The 14,801-nt window shown below is 37.8% G+C and overlaps 1 protein-coding gene across 5 annotated transcripts in view; it reads right to left on the bottom strand.

The window, feature by feature from the left end:
• Nucleotides 1–336: 336 nt before the first annotated feature.
• The window catches only part of znf644b (zinc finger protein 644b), a 131,044-nt gene continuing 116,579 nt past the window's right edge, over nucleotides 337–14,801 (bottom strand). For 4 of the 5 annotated variants that reach the window (XM_039735564.1, XM_039735568.1, XM_039735565.1 and 1 more), the window contains one exon: nucleotides 337–1,838. In XM_039735564.1, coding sequence (XP_039591498.1) covers nucleotides 1,652–1,838 — 187 coding nt within the window. In that variant the 3' untranslated portion in view covers nucleotides 337–1,651. The remainder of the gene's footprint in view (nucleotides 1,839–14,801) is intronic. The other variant, XM_039735569.1, reaches the window with a different exon arrangement.

The raw sequence follows: 14,801 nt of genomic DNA, 5'->3' as shown, positions 1-14,801 counted from the left end.
AAATAAGCGTGTATCAAAAAAAACAAATAACACATTTTTCATAGGAACATTTTTTATATTTGTTTTTAATTATGGTCAGTTTTTTTTTTTAAAACCAATTCTTTCTGCCTATTAAATATTTTTTATTGTCCTAACTTTTTTTTTACCCCAAAAATTGACTAATGAATTAGCCAAGAGAGAGTCAAAAACATGTAGAGTGACAAGATATATTAATGATATCTTTATAATCAATACCATTCATCTTTTCTCACTAGAACAAGTGACAAATAAAATTAAAATTTGCCATGTACAAACTGGTTGAAGTAAATATTCAATAAAAAGCAAAAAACATTTACCAAATAAAAAGTCTTATCTTTTTATTACAGCAAAAGATAGCATTATGTACAGCGACAAGCTCAATGATTACACATAACATACCCGAATCTCATTACATCCAAAAATTAAACACAAAGAAATGTTTAACCTGCTTTCGTTACATTCACTACTCATAAACTCACATCTCAAAAAAATTAAACTAAAAGCATAACTGTTTTAAGTATGTGGAAGGTAGGAAGTTATCAGCACCATTACTTTTTTTCTTCTTTTTTTTTTTTTTTTTTTGAAAGGCTTTTTTTGCAAATAATTTTAGCACATATTAATCGGCATACCACCTCAACCATTCTAAAAAGGTAGTTTTAACATCAGGGTTTTTAATATTAGGTAGCAATGGTATTGGGAATGACTAAATAATGGAATACCAAAGATATGCAATGTACAGACAATGTGCATCTGCAGAACAAATTTGTGTGTCATAATCTGAAAATATTACTTAGGCACCAAAGATTTCTTTCTGACTTTCAAATCTTACCCATTCAATTGTACATCAAGATTTTATTTGTAACGCTTGTCATGAATTGAACTGAATCAATGTTTCAAAAACAAATTTCAGCTTCATAAACATTCTGTAGAAACATGTGAAAATATCATTTTGTATAACTGAACATTGTTTGTCTACTCAAAAAATAACCATAAAAATGATCCTGGCTCTCCAAATTATTTCTTTTTTCCAGTGTAGAAGAAAATCCAAAACATCTACAATGAGCAATAAGGTTTACATTAAATTCTATCCTTCTGTTATGAAAATACTATCACTCTAGCTCATTCTAATATAAGGCCATTTACAGTTCATGCAAAATCTGCCTAAGGTACTACATAAAGAGAACAATTTTCTCTAGCTGGCTAAGTGTTTTCTTGTGATTTGAGGTACAGGTTGTTGTTTTGGTAATGAATTCACAATTTAGATGTTTAATTGGACCATTATACTACCAGGATGATAAAGAGCTTTATATTTAATATTATGTATGCTTAAGCTATGTCAAAGTTGAAACTGAGGAAAAACACTGTTACATATTGTGACAATCTTATTATGAATCCTATGATGCAGAGTTCTTGGTTAATTAATTAAAATTGGGACTCCCTAAGTGCCATTTTTCTGTAGCATTACTGGACGTATACTGTAGGTTACATAATTGCCTTAGGTGTCAAGAAGATATATTGATATAAAAAGGGATGATAAAGTTGGTATGCATCAGTTTTGTTTTTAATAAAATATATATTCACTTTTTCTCTTTTTTTTTTTTTGGAATTTCAATACAGTTTGTATCTCCAGTCTTCATGACGCTGTTTGTGTTACAAGTGTAGGAACTTGTTCCTGTGTGGAAGATACTTCAGGTATTGAGGTCACTTCTACCATGCCAGCACCAGTTCTTGGAACATTTGCATTCATTATGTGTCTTTGCAAGTGTTTGATCCAATCCTCCTGAACAGACAGTGGGCCTTGGAAGACTAGGTCACAGAACCTATAGGAAAAGATAAAGAAATCACTGTCATGAAAGCCTTGCATTAACATTTTTCATGGTAGTCTGAGACATTACCAATAAGATAAAGTATATCTTACTTCTCTTTTTAGCAGCAAAACTGTAACAGTTAATGACAAAACCATTTTAAAGATTCAAAAGTAAAAAGATTTTTTCAGTACTGTTCTTTAGAATGAAAAGGGAATAACTCCTGCTCAAATATAAACACTTTCTGAATTTCAATGCAACATGAAAAACAAATAATAATGTAACAATCCTTCACTTGAAAAGAGGTAGATGTTAATTTATTATGATATATTTCACATAAGACACCATCTTCAAAAGTTCAGTATATCTAAATGAAGAGAATCAAAAAAAGAGTTCCACAAAAAGATGAAAACATTTGCAGTTTCTTCTTTATACATTTGAGGGTGTATCTAGCATGGTTGCCTGCAGACTAGAATTGTGTTCTTTAAAAACTACAGCTCCAATAACATTTTTAAATCTGTTTCCCTAAAGCTCAAGGCAGAAATATTATGATAAAGAAAATGTGCCAGTAAATGAAAGGTGCTTTTAAAATGCTGACTTACAGTTCAAAATAAAAACATCTGAGGGAAGCCCTTGAACAACACAGTGTCATAGTAGACACAGGCAGCTGTATGTCTTCTATGTCTATAAATGGGCTTCAAACTTCACAGGATATACCACAGTTTCCTTTGTTATTTCTTTCCATATCCCTTTCAACAGCTAACCAGTTTTAAACACGCAACTCCCAGACCTGCAAATTATTCTGACAACATGTTTCTAAATAGTGGTATACTGTGGCCATTACACTTGACTGTCCAAAAGGGAAAAGGTAAGATTTTTACAGTGTCTATAGGCAAATGCAAGAAAGAGAACACACCAATCCTATAATGGATAAAGCAAGTTCGGATAATGAATGATTGTATGCATGGAATTCAGCAAACTTCGCTAATAAAACAATGTCTTATACACCAACATAAAGTAAGTATTTGTTTTAATGCCTCTAGTTTGCTCTAGACACTATCATAATCTGTTCTGGCACCTTGTAACCATGATTTGAGCCAGAAGTAAGAAAGTCAATCAATGAAAAAATGAAAAATCTCCATTTACAATTTGTTGTTTTAGAACAATGTAAGAAGTTTAATGCTTTAGCCAGTGTACTGAATGCTCAACTTTAGTGAATCTTCTATGATAGGGGTCCCAAACTCCGGTCCTGCAGGGCCACGGTGGCTGCAGGTTTTCATTCTAACCTTTTTCTTAATTAGTGACCTATTTTTGCTGCTAATTAGCTTCTTTTGAATTAACTTTGATGGACTTGTTTTTAAAGATTTGTTCCCTTGAATTTCTTCATCATTCCTCTGAATTACTTAATTTCTTTCCTTAAATGGCATCCAAACAGAAACAAAGTATGAAGTGAGTGAGTCAACAGAAGACCAACTAAGTCAGGGCCTCAAACTCCAACCAGTTTCACTCCAACCAGTTAACTTAATTTGGCACCAATTCTTGTTGTTAATTAAACCTGCTCTGTAATTACATGGCTTGTTGCTCTCATTGTGCAATAGCATACATTTCTGAAATTGTTGATTTCCTCTTTTCTAAAAGCACTGTTTTGGGGATCTGACCAGATCAACATCCCCAAGACCTTTATCTTTCTTTATTTTCAGATATTGTATGACAGACAAGTTTGCTGGTCATGTTTTGGCTCATTTTGTATCTCAATATTTTTTGGCTGCTAATCAACCTCTTTAGTGTTAGACCAGAGTATCACTTGGGCTGTAAAAACATGCTAAAAGCGTTAGTCCGGAGTGTCACTCGGGCATCTGTATAGATGCATCTCGTGTAAGACCCGAGGTTTACTTCGGCTATACAAGTCAGCAGAGGTGATGAATTGAATTTATCTTCACGAGGTAAAACTGAAACGTAAGTGAAACTGAAAGAGACTCTGGGAATCCAGAAGTGACACTCGCATAACTCACACATCTGCTTTATGCTGTTTATATTATTATTACTCATCACTATTATTATTTGTGTCATTATTATACTTTCTAAACTTCTGACTTTGTGCTTTTGGTGTAATGCACATTTTACAGTAGAAAGAAGAGATTTAATAAAGATGTAATTTTTCAAGCCAGAAAATGCAATGCTTTTTGCGTGTTTTTTTTTGAGAGAAAATGTAATGGTAAGGAGGCTAAGGAAAAAGAAACATTTAAGGAGTCTGAGTCTTCAAAAGCAAATAAATTAGTTCATGGGGGATGAAGGCTGAAATCGCTGTTAACCATCAATAGAGTTTGCTAGAGCATATTGCTTGATTTTATCATATGGCAGCAAAGACTGCAAGATGAACAGAGTGTCATGAACTTGAAACCTTCTTTTCTTAAAGCATAACACTAAACAACAGCCTTAATTATCTAAAGAAAGATTTTGCATATTGTTGATGTCTCAGAATTTTACACTGTTATATAAGCATTTTGAGCTGCCAGAAGAAAAATAAGGAAATGATCCTGAGGGTGGTAATTTAATATCCCAAAGTACGAGTTAGTGAGGAGGTGATCATCATTACCTATTTTCTTTTCAGCTGCTCCTATCACAGCTCTCCCATACTGAAGTAGCTCACTTTCACAGATCTTGCAAAACACAGACTTCTAAGCAGCTGTGAAGTTAAAATTACTCCAGACTTATGAGTTCTTTCCTCTTTGAACCTCCACTGAATTTACATACTCAAAATGTGTCCATGCACTAATGAAGTGATATATGTAATAGATAAATGAGCAACTAATCAGTCACAAAATTCGTTTGCAGTTATTTTTATCACTGACTAGCAGAATACCTGCGCGTCACAGAGGAGAAGTAGTGTGTTAAAGAAGTTATGAAAAAGAAAAGGAAAAATTTTAAAAATAACGTACCATGATTATTAATGTAATTGTAATGTAATTTTGTCATTGATATGAGTGTTGCTGTCATATATATATATATATATATATATACATACATATATATATATATATATATACATACATACACACATACATATACACACACACACATATAAACATTTATACATAGACATATATACATATAAACATATCTACATATACACATATCCACACATACACATATCTATAGATATATACATATACACATCTACATATATATAAATATATACAGTGGCTTTCAAAAGTATTCGGCCCCCTTGAACTTTTCCACATTTTGTCACATTACAGCCACAAACATGAATCAATTTTATTGGAATTCCACGTGAAAGACCAATACAAAGTGGTGTACACGTGAGAAGTGGAACGAAAATCATACATGATTCCAAACATTTTTTACAAATAAATAACTGAAAAGTGGGGTGTGCATAATTATTTAGCCCCCTGAGTCAATACTTTGTAGAACCACCTTTTGCATCAATTACAGCTGCCAGTCTTTTAGGGTATGTCTCTACCAGCTTTTCACATCTAGAGACTGAAATCCTTGTCCATTCTTCTTTGCAAAACAGCTCCAGCTCAGTCAGATCAGATGGACAGCGTTTGTGAACAGCAGTTTTCAGATCTTGCCGCAGATTCTCGATTGGATTTAGATCTGGACTTTGACTGGGCCATTCTAACACATGGATATGTTTAGTTTTAAACCATTCCATTGTTGCCCTGGCTTTATGTTTAGGGTCGTTGTCCTGCTGGAAGGTGAACCTCCGCCCCAGTCTCAAGTCTTTTGCAGACTCCAAGAGGTTTTCTTCCAAGATTGCCCTGTATTTGGCTCCATCCATCTTCCCATCAACTCTGACAAGCTTCCCTGTCCCTGCTGAAGAGAAGCACCCCCAGAGCATGATGCTGCCACCACCATATATGACAGTGGGGATGTGTATTCAGAGTGATGTGCAGTGTTAGTTTTCCGCCGCACATAGCGTTTTGCATTTTGGCCAAAAAGTTCCATTTTGTTCTCATCTGACCAGAGCACCTTCTTCCACATGTTTCCTGTGTCCCCCACATGGCTTGTGGCAAACGGGACTTCTTATGGTTTTCTGTTAACAATGGCTTTCTTCTTGCCACTCTTCCATAAAGGCCAACTTTGTGCAGTGCACGACTAATAGTTGTCCTATGGACAGATTCCCCCACCTGAGCTGTAGATCTCTGCAGCTCGTCCAGAGTCACCATGGGCCTCTTGGCTGCATTTCTGATCAGCGCTCTCCTTGTTCGGCCTGTGAGTTTAGGTGGACGGCCTTGTTTTGGTAGGTTTACAGTTGTGCCATACTCCTTCCATTTCTGAATGATCGCTTGAACAGTGCTCCGTGTGATGTTCAAAGCTTTGGAAATCTTTTTGTAGCCTAAGCCTGGTTTAAATTTCTCAATAACTTTATCCCTGACCTGTCTGGTATGTTTTTTGGACTTCATGGTGTTGTTGCTCCCAATATTCTCTTAGACAACCTCTGAGGCCGTCACAGAGCAGCTGTATTTGTAATGATATTAGATTACACACAGGTGCACTCTATTTAGTCATTAGCACTCATCAGGCAATGTCTATGGGCAATTGACTGCACTCAAACCAAAGGGGGCTGAATGATTACGCACACCCCACTTTGCAGTTATTTATTTGAAAAAATTTTTGGAATCATGTATGATTTTCGCTCCACTTCTCAAGTGTACACCACTTTGTATTGGTCTTTCACGTGGAATTCCAATGAAATTGATTCATGTTTGTGGCTGTAATGTGACAAAATGTGGAAAATACTTTTTAAAGCCACTGTATACACACACATATACATACAGATAAATATGCTGTACACACATATATATATATATATATATATATATATATATATATATATATATATATATATACATACACACACACACAAATATATATATACACAAAACACATAACACACTTTTTAATATATATATATATATATATATATATATATACTGCTCACAAAAATTAAAGGAACACTTTTTTATTGGGCCTGGCATGAAATCAATTAAACCTGTCTGATAATTTTCTGGTTGGTTAAGCAGCTGAGGTCATTGTTAATCACTTTCAGCTGTATTGGTGTTCATGGACTTAACGACAGGTGCACTAAAGTGGCAACAATTAGAAAACCCTCAAAACAGGACTGGTTTTACATGTGGAGGTCATTTCAAGTTTCTCCCTCTTGATCTTTTTGGCTGGTTTTCCACTCGTGCTAGTTTTGGCTTGAGTAATATCTCTACTGGCAGTATGAGGCGATTCCTTAACCCTACAGAAGTTGCACAGGTTGTCCAACTTCTCCAGGATGGCACATCCACACGTGCTGCAGCAAGAAGGTTTAATGTGTCTCCCAGCACAATCTCCAGAACATGGAGGAGATTTCAGGAGACTGGCTGTTATTCTCGGAGAGCTGGACAGGGCCGTAGAAGGTCCTCAACCCATCAGCAGGACCGATACCTGCTCCTTTGTGCAAGGCGGAACAGGCTGAGCACTGCTCGTGCCCTACAGAATGACCTCCAGAGGGCCACTGGTGTGAATGTCTCTACCCAAACAATCAGGAACAGACTTCATGAAGATGGCCTGAGGGCCCGACGTCCTGTAGTGGGCCCTGTGCTCACTGCCCAGCACCGTGGAGCTTGACTGGCATTTGCTCAAGAACACCAGAATTGGCAAGTCCACCACTGGCGCCCTGTACTTTTTACAGACGAGAGCAGGTTCACCCTGAGCAGCTGTGATAGCCGTGAAAGAGTCTGGAGAAGACAAGGAGAACGATATGCTGCCTGCAACGCGTTCAACATGACAGGTTTGGTGGTGGGTCAGTGATGGTCTGGGGAGGCATATCCATGGAGGGACGCACAGACATCTACTGCGTGGGAAATGGTGCTCTGACTGCCATAAGGTATCGAGATGAAATCCTTGAACCCATTGTCAGACCCTACGCTGGTGCAGTAGGTCCTGGTTTCCTTCTAATGCACGACAATGCCCGGCCTCATGTGGCAAGAGTATGCAGGCAGTACCTGGAGGATGAAGGAATTGAAACAATTGAATGGCCTTCACGATCCCCTGACTTAAACCCAATAGAACATCTGTGGGACATTATGTTTCGGTCCATTAGGCGCCAGGTTGCTCCTCAGACTGTACAACAGCTCAGGGATGCCCTCATACAGATCTGGGAGGAAGTGCCACAAGACACCATCCGTCGTCTCATTAGGAGCATGCCCCGACGTTGTCAAGCATGCATACAAGCTCGTGGGGGCCACACAAGATACTGAAAAGCATTATGAGTAGCAGAAATTAAGTTTTTGAAAAAATGGACTAGCCTGCCACATCTTCATTTCACTCTGATTTTAGGGTGTCTACACAATTGAGCCCTCTGTAGGCAGAAAACTTTTATTTCCATTAAAAGACTTGGCATCCTTTTGTTCCTAAGACATTGCCCTGTCGTTATTTGTATAGATATCCAACTTCATATTGAGATCTGATGTATCTAATGTGTTTCTTTAAAGTGTTCCTTTAATTTTTGTGCCTGCCTGGATATGTCACCCTCGCTTCGCTCTTACTTTTTTACCGTTCATGTAATCATGGCTAGTCACGAAAAAATTAGAACATGGAAGGAGGATCACACTGAGTATGGCTTTACCAAAATAATTATTGATGAGGAATAAAGTATCCATCTATACTAATAAAAGGCAAAGCCCTCACTGACTCACTCACTCATCACTAATTCTCCAACTTCCCGTGTAGGTAGAAGGCTGAAATTTGCCAGGCTTATTCCTTACAGCTTACTTAAGTACTTAGTTAAGTAGGTTTCGTTTCGAAATTCAACACGTAACGGTCATAACGGTCGATAACGGTCGACAACGTCCGCCATGTTGAACTTTATTTATGGCCCCATCTTCACGAAATTTGGTAAGCAGCTTTCCTGCGTTAACCGAAACCGATGTACAGTAATCCCTCCTCGATCGCGGGGGTTGCGTTCCAGAATCCCCCGCGATAGATGAAAATCCACGAAGTAGAAACCATATGTTTGTATAGTTATTTTTATATATTTTAAGCCCTTATAAACTCTCCCACACTGTTAACATTATTAGAGCCCTCTAGACATGAAATAACACCCTTAGTTCAAAAGTTTAAACTGTGCTGCATGACAAGACAGAGATGACAGTTCTTTCTCACAATTAAAAGAATGCAAATATATCTTCTTCTCTTCAGGAGCAGAGAATTTCAGAGTGGGAGAAAGAGAGCGCTTGCAAAGAAAAGCAAACAATCATAAAATCAATACGTGTGCTTTTAAGTTTGCCGCTGCATTTTTTAGAGGAGCGTCAGTATCTTCTAAGCAAACATCCTCAGTGCAAACAGCCCCTCTGCTCACATCTCCTCCGTCAGGCGCAGAGAACGTCAGAGAGAGAGCGAGATTAAAGCAAACAATCAAAAAATCAATAAGTGTGCTTTTGGAAGCACTGCGATAAAGCGGCATTTCTTAGAGGTGCGTCCCTATCCACTAGGCAAACAGCTTCTGTGCAAACAGCACCTCTGCTCACAGCCCCTCCGTCAGGCGCAGAGAATGTTAGAGACAAGCAAACAATCAAGCATATCTTATAGCATGGAGGAGTTTTAGTTAATATATAATACATGCTCTGATTGGGTAGCTTCTAAGCCATCCGCCAATAGTGTCCCTTGTATGAAATCAACTGGGCAAACAAACTGAGGAAGCATGTACCATAAATTAAAAGACCCATTGTCCGCAGAAGTCCGCGAACCAGCGAAAAATCCGTGATATATATTTAGATGTGCTTACATTTAAAATCCGCGATAGAGTGAAGCCGCGAAAGTCGAAGCGCGATATAGCGAGGGATTACTGTACGTACTGTCGCCCGCCATATTGAACTTTCCAACGTCACTAATTTTCCAACTTCCCGTGAAGGTAGAAGGCTGACCCCATCTTCACAAAATTTGGTAGGTGGCTTCCATGCACTAACCAAAACCGATGTACGTACTTATTTCGGTAGTATGACACCACTGTCGGCGGCCATATTGAATTTTCCAAACGTCACTAATTCTCCAACTTCCCGTGTAGATAGAAGGCTGAAATTTGGCAGGCTCATTCCTTACAGCTTACTTACAAAAGTTAAGCAGGTTTCATTTCGAAATTCTACGCGTAACGGTCATAACAGTCAACAACGTCCGCTATGTTGAACTTTCTTATTTATGGCCCCATTTTCACAAAATTTGGTAGGCGGCTTCCCTGCGCTAACCAAAACCAATGTACGTACTTATTTCGGTGGTATGACGCCACTGTCAGCCGCCATATTGAACTTTCCAACGTCACTAATTCTCCAAATTCCCGTGTAGGTAGAAGGCTGAAATTTGGTACTTATTTCGGTGGTATGATGCCACTGTCGGCTGCCATATTGAACTTTTCAACGGTCTTTGTTACTTATGGGCCCATCTTCTAGAAATCTGGTACGCGGGTTCCCAACGCTAACTGAATCCTACTTACGTACATATATACGTCCATAGCCTTCAGCTCAGTCACCGTGTGAGGCGGCATTGGGTCCCCCATCCCAACGCCTCCCACGTTGTTGGCTGCCAGCCTATATAAGGTCGTCCGTCGCTCCAGTCTCTACATTCCCTTCCTTGCTTCGCCACGGGATTCACGTCTCCCTGCTGATAACTACAGCCTTTTTATTTAATCCACGGCTTCTCTGCTGTTTTATTGTTCATTTATTATGATTATAGTTATTGTGTAGGTATTTTAGACTTACTTTAAACATTGTTCAGGTACCCATTTCCTTTATCATTCCAACCGTACCCGCATTAACATGTCTATCGAGGTGATCACCATCGATCAAAGAACTGTCACTTACCGAGTGGTTTCCATGCCCGGAGATGGCACCTATCTTTTCCATTCTCTTTGTTACATATTGCACGGCCATATCAGGCTCACTCTTGATATCTGGAGAAACATTTGTGTCTTATGCATTGAATGACTGGGACAGGTTCAAGAAGTGGACTGATGACGGTACAGGAGATAATTATACTACACAGGAGCACTAGAAGAGTGAAATGCTTAAGCCCTTCACCTATGCATCTGCATGTGAGTTGATGTCTGCTGTTGAATTGTTTGGTTGTCACTTTCAAGTGTACCGAAATGGCCAAATATTTTACACCTTTGGACAATGCCTCTTAAACATTTTAGATTCACAGGTGACGATTTCAGTAGTGGACACTTTGATGTTTATGAATGTTTAAACTCTCAAAAGCTGGATGTCAAGTTATTGATGAAACTGGTTGTATACTTGCAACGCTAGACAGATGCCAAATGTCACTTCAACACAAGTCCTACAAATACTGTCGTAATTGCACCTTTTTGCATTGGTCTTAATTGGTATTCTAATTTTCCGAGATACTGAATTTGGGATTTTCATTAGTTGTCAGTTATAATCATCAAAATTAAAAGAAATAAACATATAATCATCAAAATTAAAAGAAATAAACATTTGAAATACATTAGTCTGTGTGTAATGAATGAATCTAATATGCAAGTTTCACTTTTTGAATGGAATTACTGAAATAAATCAACTTTTCCATGATATATATATATAAAACTGATCAGCCATTGGCCTCGCTCACAGAGTGCAAGGGAAAAAAATAAAATGTAGTCTATAAGCTATTAAACAGTAAAACATTAACGTTTTAAGAAGTAAAGATACACTGAGCACCAGTGGAGTGGTTTCAGGTAAGCTACATTTTAAAGCCGGTATAACATAAGAGGTAAGTAGTATTAACAGCAGCTAAAATGTATATGGATCATCTCATGGTAGCTGATCCCTTTTGAAAGGCGCTACACAACGGCTGTGGTATAGAAATTACATTTTCTATGTGAACATCAAAATTTCTGCCTGTGGTAATGTGCCTTACCGGCATTATCAGCAATTAACAGAAAATCAATTTTGTGTGCTCTGCAGTGTTAAGAGAGAAAGGCTTTGGTTGGGGATAAAAGGAAAAAAGGTGTAAAGAAAGGAAACTTGCCTTTTTCTTTAATACAGTGTAAAGAGAGGTCTTCACTGACGATATGAGCGTCGCGGTGTGTCTCGTGTAGACTGGAGAGACGGCCCTGCCATTTACTTCTTCGGGATGGCACTGTCGGTCCTCCACTCCTGTGCGTGTCCTCATAATCCGACCTGACGACCTCATAATCGTATACGTGTAAAAGAAAGTGCGAAGCGCCTTAATATTAGTTTGCTACACCAAGTTTAACTCCGTTACAAAGTGATCCAAAGTCTCGTTTATACCTCGTGTCTTCTCATTAAACTTGTATCTCGCGAATAAAGTATTCCACGTTTTTCTTCAGGGCTCTTTGGGGGCTCTTCCTTCTTTTCTAGGTACTGCGGTCACAGTCAGTTCATGTGATTACATGGGAGGCGTAATGATGTAACACGCAGCTCAGCCCCCCCCACGGCCGTCGGGCTAACGTCCATTACAGTATATGGAGAAAAATAGGTTCCAGTTATGACCATTACGCGTAGAATTTCGAAATGAAACCTGCCCAACTTTTGTAAGTAAGCTGTAAGGAATGAGCCTGCCAAATTTCAGCCTTCTACCTACACAGGAAGTTGGAGAATTAGTGATGAGTCAGTGAGGGCTTTGCCTTTTATTAGTATAGATTGTTGAAGGCCTATACATGACACTTGATTGTAATTTGTTTGGTACTTTAGAATCACTAAGGTTCTTCTGTTTCAAAAGTTGTCTGGACTTTGGGTAATGTATCTAACTTTCTAACCCCAATTTAAAAAAAAAAATCTTAAATTTTTCTTAGACCAAATTCATAGATGGAGATTCATGTCATGATTCAGCATTCTTCTAGTGTCTAACTGTTCAAGAAGAATGGACTTAATTGATCCCCAAAAGACCTATAGTTTCTTCTATCTCACACACCATTACTTCAATTCTCTGTTAAGATTCACTCCATGGGGGCAATATTTTATTATGTCATTGATGTAGAAGACAAACCAGAGTTTGCGTCATCTTCAAGCAACATCCTGCCACAACATAAGTCTGCAGCCTATTTCTTCACTATAAAGCATAGTAAAGGGACTAGTCTTTGTATAAAATGGTTATGTAAGAATAAACTTTTAATGACATGTTGTTCTGTAAAATTAGAAATTTCAATGATAGCATTTTACTTGATTTTGTGATGTTTGGCATCCATGTTGACTTGGTTGTGAAACAAGAAAATCACTATAAACTAAAGATGCTATGAGATGGTTTTTCAAGGGCGACATCAATCACTAAAATTTCATTTTATTTTATTGGCCAATTCAGATATAGTTTTAATTTTTTTGCATTATCCCTTTAAAAAACTTTTTACACTAAGCTCCTGAATAACCAGATGCATAGAAGCATAATGTTCTATATTAAGGTGTATTTTTATAATCAACCACTTGAGTTAACTGTTCATTTTATTAACAAAATGAAATTCTGTAGGCTTTATTGTTCAGTGGCCATAAAAATACTAAAATAAATAACATTTAATTAAAATAAATACTTTAATAAAATATGTACAAAAACACGCATCTATAATATATATGGTATAAAAAGAAAATAAAATGCTTCTCAATAATTACAACTGTTGTATTATTTTTTTCTGTACTTATCTGAAACAAGGCTTACCTAAAAAAAAGTTTTCACCATATATCTAACAAAAAATGTATATTAATCCATTTACAGTATGTGTGTATATATATACAGTGGTGTGAAAAACTATTTGCCCTCTTCCTGATTTCTTATTCTTTTGCACGTTTGTCACACAAAATGTTTCTGATCATCAAACACATTTAACCATTAGTCAAATATAACACTAGTAAACACAAAATGCAGTTTTTAAATGATGGTTTTTATTATTTAGGGAGAAAAAAAAATCCAAACCTATATGGCCCTAATGGTTAATGGTTAAATGTGTTTGATGATCAGAAACATTTTGTGTGTCAAACGTGCAAAAGAATAAGAAATCAGGAAGAGGGCAAATAGTTTTTCACACCACTGTGTATATATATATATTGTGGTCTATGGCCGGCTTGTCATCACAGCCAATAACCTGAGGCCTCCAGATGGCGCTCTCCCTGCAGCATGGAGGTGCCCCGGATGCCAACAGGGAATCATGGACTATGGAGTTTTCCCTTACAAACCTGCGTGCCCTATAACCCGGAAGTGCGTCATAGGCAGAGTGACAGCAGAAGTGACGTACTTCTGGGATGAAGAAAAGGACTTTTTATCTGACCCGGAAGTGATAAGGATCACATGAACTGGGGATTGGAACACTTCCGGGTCTGGGAATATAAAAAGACTGTGACAGCTCCCAGACTGCGAACTGAGCTGGGTGGAAGGGTGGCAATGCATCTGGGAGTTGGAGGATTATTGATTAGTGAATTGTTTAGTAATTAATGAGTATTGTGGAGAGTAGTGTTCTTGGTGCACTGTTGTTAATAAATAAAGTTAATATTTGGACTTTAAATTGGTGTCTGACATTTGATCGGAGGGTTCAAGGGAGCGACAGCGCCCCCTGTCACTATATATATATATATATATATATATATATATATATACTAATAAAATGCAAAGCCCTCACTGACTGACTGACTGACTCACTCATCACTAATTCTCAAACTTCCCGTGTAGGTAGAAGGCCGAAATTTGGCAGGCTCATTTCTTACAGCTTACAGAAAGTTGGGCAGGTTTCATTTCGAAATTATACGCGTAATGGTCATAACTAGAACCTATTTTTCTCCATATACTGTAATGGACTTCAGCTTGATGGCCATGGGGGTGGAGTTGCGTGTCACATCATCACGTCTCCCACGTAATCACGTGAACTGACTGTGAACGCAGTACGTAGAAAACAAGGAAGAGCTCCAAAGAGCGCTGAAGAAAAACGCATACAAGCTTATTCATAAGTGCAGCTACTGCGGAAACAAAGCA

Source organism: Polypterus senegalus, chromosome 14 (genome assembly GCF_016835505.1).
Source record: "Polypterus senegalus isolate Bchr_013 chromosome 14, ASM1683550v1, whole genome shotgun sequence".
NCBI lineage: Eukaryota > Metazoa > Chordata > Cladistia > Polypteriformes > Polypteridae > Polypterus > Polypterus senegalus.
The sequence above is the reverse complement of the archived record's forward strand: the minus strand, read 5'-3'. Positions and strand labels throughout refer to the sequence as shown.